Below are 3,272 nucleotides of genomic sequence, written 5' to 3'. Positions count from 1 at the left end.
GGGGGGGTAAGTATATATATATATATATATATATATATATAAATAGCGCAACGGTATATTGTAGGTATATTCTAAACAGTGTTATTACAAGATAGGTACATAAGTGAATGCAAAGCTTTGATTTCTCGATTAAGAAATCACACTTCAATTCAAACAAACGTCTAGCTTTGCTACGCTCTACCCCTCTGGATATAAAATACTGTCCCAAAAAAAAATACACTACGTTCCGAACGTATTGATGCAGCTGTCAAGACGTACCAACCAGTCACATACCCGCTATCATCTGGCTGCAAGGCCGAAATGCCAAAGGAATAAGGCGATCCCCCATCCCTGTGTCAGCGAAACAAACGAGTGAATACGTTTGATTAGCTTAATAGCAACAGCTAACCCCGTTCTGCGTGCGCAAGACGATATTCTGTAGTTGATGTGGTGCTTGCGTCACGCCAATGCATACAATTAACAAGTGTGGACTCGGATTACAGCAGTGAGCTCGAGGGGGCTTTCCAAGGGGCGATAGCACAAGCAGCACTCCATATAGCACTCCGGCGGACACGCCTGTTTGCTCTATGCCCGACTAATATACAGATACCACGCGAATGTCAAAGGAGCTGAAGGCGTTAACGACTATACTTCAATACGCTGGTAGCAAACAACACGTTACGTTGAAGCGGTTTGATAGTACAAGCAGTGTTGACAAGCACAACCCTGTGGGCTGGTAATTGTGACACTTACGTTTTGTGTTTCATCTCAATGCCGAACGCTGTTCCATTTCCATTTTGCTGATTAGAGCTGCAATACATGAGAATAAATGTGTTTATAAACGTTCATTGGCATATGACAATATTGGATGTGTTTATAAATGTTCATTGGCATATGACTTTATTAGATGTGTTTACAAATGTAAAATGGCATATGACTTTATTAGATGTGTTTATAAACGTTCATTGGCATATGACTTTATTTGATGTGTTTATAAACGTTCATTAGCATATGACTTTAGCTTAGCATCTGCACCCAACGTACGCAATGGGAACGGTATGACCAATCGCCGAGGAATGAGTGACATTTTGCAATGCTCTACAAACAGTGGGATCGGTTTTGAAGGTGTCAAAGCGGCGATACTGACAATGCAACAAGCATACAGTAAAACCAAACAGGCACTGAAGCAAGAAATGCTCGTGAATACGGGGGGTTTTGGGGGGTCTTTTTGGTGCCAGACATAAATAAACATAGCCATGAATCACACCTGAAGACATAGTTCTGGTGACCACCGGCTTTGTCGTCCTTTGCGCCGTAGCCGTTAACCCATGTCATACAAATGGCTACCTCCGCAGTGGTGTCGCCGTAGTTTTCCACCGACCACTCAAACACACACGCAGGCAGCGAGCTTGCCTGGGGATGCAAGGATAAGAACGAAAAGATGTGATACTAACAGATGATGCCTGAGATAACTATATGTGACGGTGTGAAAAATTATGATATGGTGTCGTTGTGGTATATACCGTGTCGGTGTGTATCTTGTAGATGACGTGGAATGGCTTGATAATCCATGTGTGAGCATCTAGCTAATCCCAACCCTTTTCTCGGTCTGTTACTAGTGTTAGCACGAGTGGACTTTTGGGTCGATAGAATGAACGTTACAGTCGGAAAGGTCAAATACTCGCGCTCGCTAACCCAATAATTATAACCACAGTAGCCGTCTCTGCCCAAAGCAGCTTGGTTTCTCAGTGAAACAATAGTGGCGTGCAGGGCAAACGCACTCACAAAGAAGACCCCCACAGCGCATGGCGCAGACCCGACACGCAGTACATGAGACAAGATAATCTGCAATATCCTACCACACTAAAGCCAGATATAGCATATCAGTCAACAGACACTCGCTGAATCTGGCCGCGTACGTATGTGTGTACCAGACGATTTTATTAAAACACTAACACTGCCGTGGCATCATGCCACGGCATTGTAAAATGCAATTGTACAGACAGCAGACAGCTGCAGAGGCGTGCCAAGGAGGACGTCCCCATGACACTGTGCACCACATACCGCTACGACACCACACATTATGTACCGCACTTTCTGTGGGTAACACAACATCTTATTACGTAGCAAATGGGCACAATAGCACGACAGAGCACTACGCACCGCTGCGACGCCTCACGTTAAGTACCGCACTGTCACTGTGAGTAACATATGACCGTGAAATCTTACTACGTATCCAATGGGCACAATAGCACGACAGGGCACTGCATAACACGTAGTTGTACTATACAGTACACGACCATGCGAATACGCAGACCACCCATTCAGCACAGGTACCAAAATAAACTAAATAGGTATCAAAATAAACTAAGCAAATGCTAAAATGAACTAAACCGGTACCGGTACCAAATAAACTAAGCAGGTACCAAAATAAATTAAACAGGTGCCAAAATAAACTAAACCGGTACCAAAATAAACTAAATCGGTACCAAAATAAACTAAACAGGTACCAAAATAAACTCCGGCTGTGCTAACATACCTCGTAGTCGTGTGGGATTACCGGCGAGATTTGCCGACATACAAGTTTGATTTTGTGTTCAGGTAGATCGTATGTCGACCACGCCCGTGGGTACAACTGCGGAGAAGCCAAACATCAAAACAAACTAGGTGAACACATGGGAAGAAACTTAAAGTCATGAGATATGGCAATGGATCGACAGTCAAGGCACAAAACGTATCAGCGATTGCACCTATATGATTCATTCCAGCAAAGATGCACAGGTACGCAATGGTAGGGGACTGAACGACAGAGGGGCATTGGCAGACGAGCAGTGCTGCCGATCCATTGCAGAAACAGGGACACGGCAGATGAGAGCGAGAAACTGCCAGTGCCCAATAGCAAGACTCTGATTGGATGGCAACAGATATTACAACCACACAACAGCCAGGTTTGAGAATCAATCGACCCTATCCTCACGTCCTCGCATCGCAGATAAATGCAGGCCTGAACTTGCAACAGGAACATGCTGGTGGAACCTCCCGCACGTGAACACGTACAACGCACGCCAGCTCAGCATAGACACAGGATATAGCTCAGCATATACACAGGATATAACTCAGCATAGACACAGGTTCTAGCTCAGCATAGTCACAGATTAGATAAAAAGACATAGGTTATAGCTCAGCATAGACACAGGTTATAGCCCAGCATAGACACAGGTTATAGCCCAGCATAGACCCAGGTTATAGCTCAGCATAGACACAGAATATATAAAATAGACATATGTTATAGC

General features: G+C 44.4%; 1 protein-coding gene across 1 annotated transcript in view; it reads right to left on the bottom strand.

The window, feature by feature from the left end:
* SARC_01139 (hypothetical protein) overlaps positions 1-2,094 on the bottom strand; it is a gene marked incomplete at both ends in the record, with an annotated part of 9,000 nt that extends 6,906 nt beyond the window's left edge. Inside the window, 4 exons of the mRNA XM_014305146.1 lie at positions 274-330; positions 733-789; positions 1,247-1,392; positions 2,044-2,094. Of these exons, the coding sequence (XP_014160621.1) occupies positions 274-330; positions 733-789; positions 1,247-1,392; positions 2,044-2,094 (311 nt within the window). The remainder of the gene's footprint in view (positions 1-273; positions 331-732; positions 790-1,246; positions 1,393-2,043) is intronic.
* Between the last annotated feature and the right edge of the window lie 1,178 nt (positions 2,095-3,272).

Source organism: Sphaeroforma arctica, assembly GCF_001186125.1.
Source record: "Sphaeroforma arctica JP610 unplaced genomic scaffold supercont1.43, whole genome shotgun sequence".
Classification (NCBI taxonomy): domain Eukaryota; class Ichthyosporea; order Ichthyophonida; genus Sphaeroforma; species Sphaeroforma arctica.
Note: the sequence above shows the minus strand (reverse complement) of the source record. Positions and strands in the feature narration are given on the sequence as shown.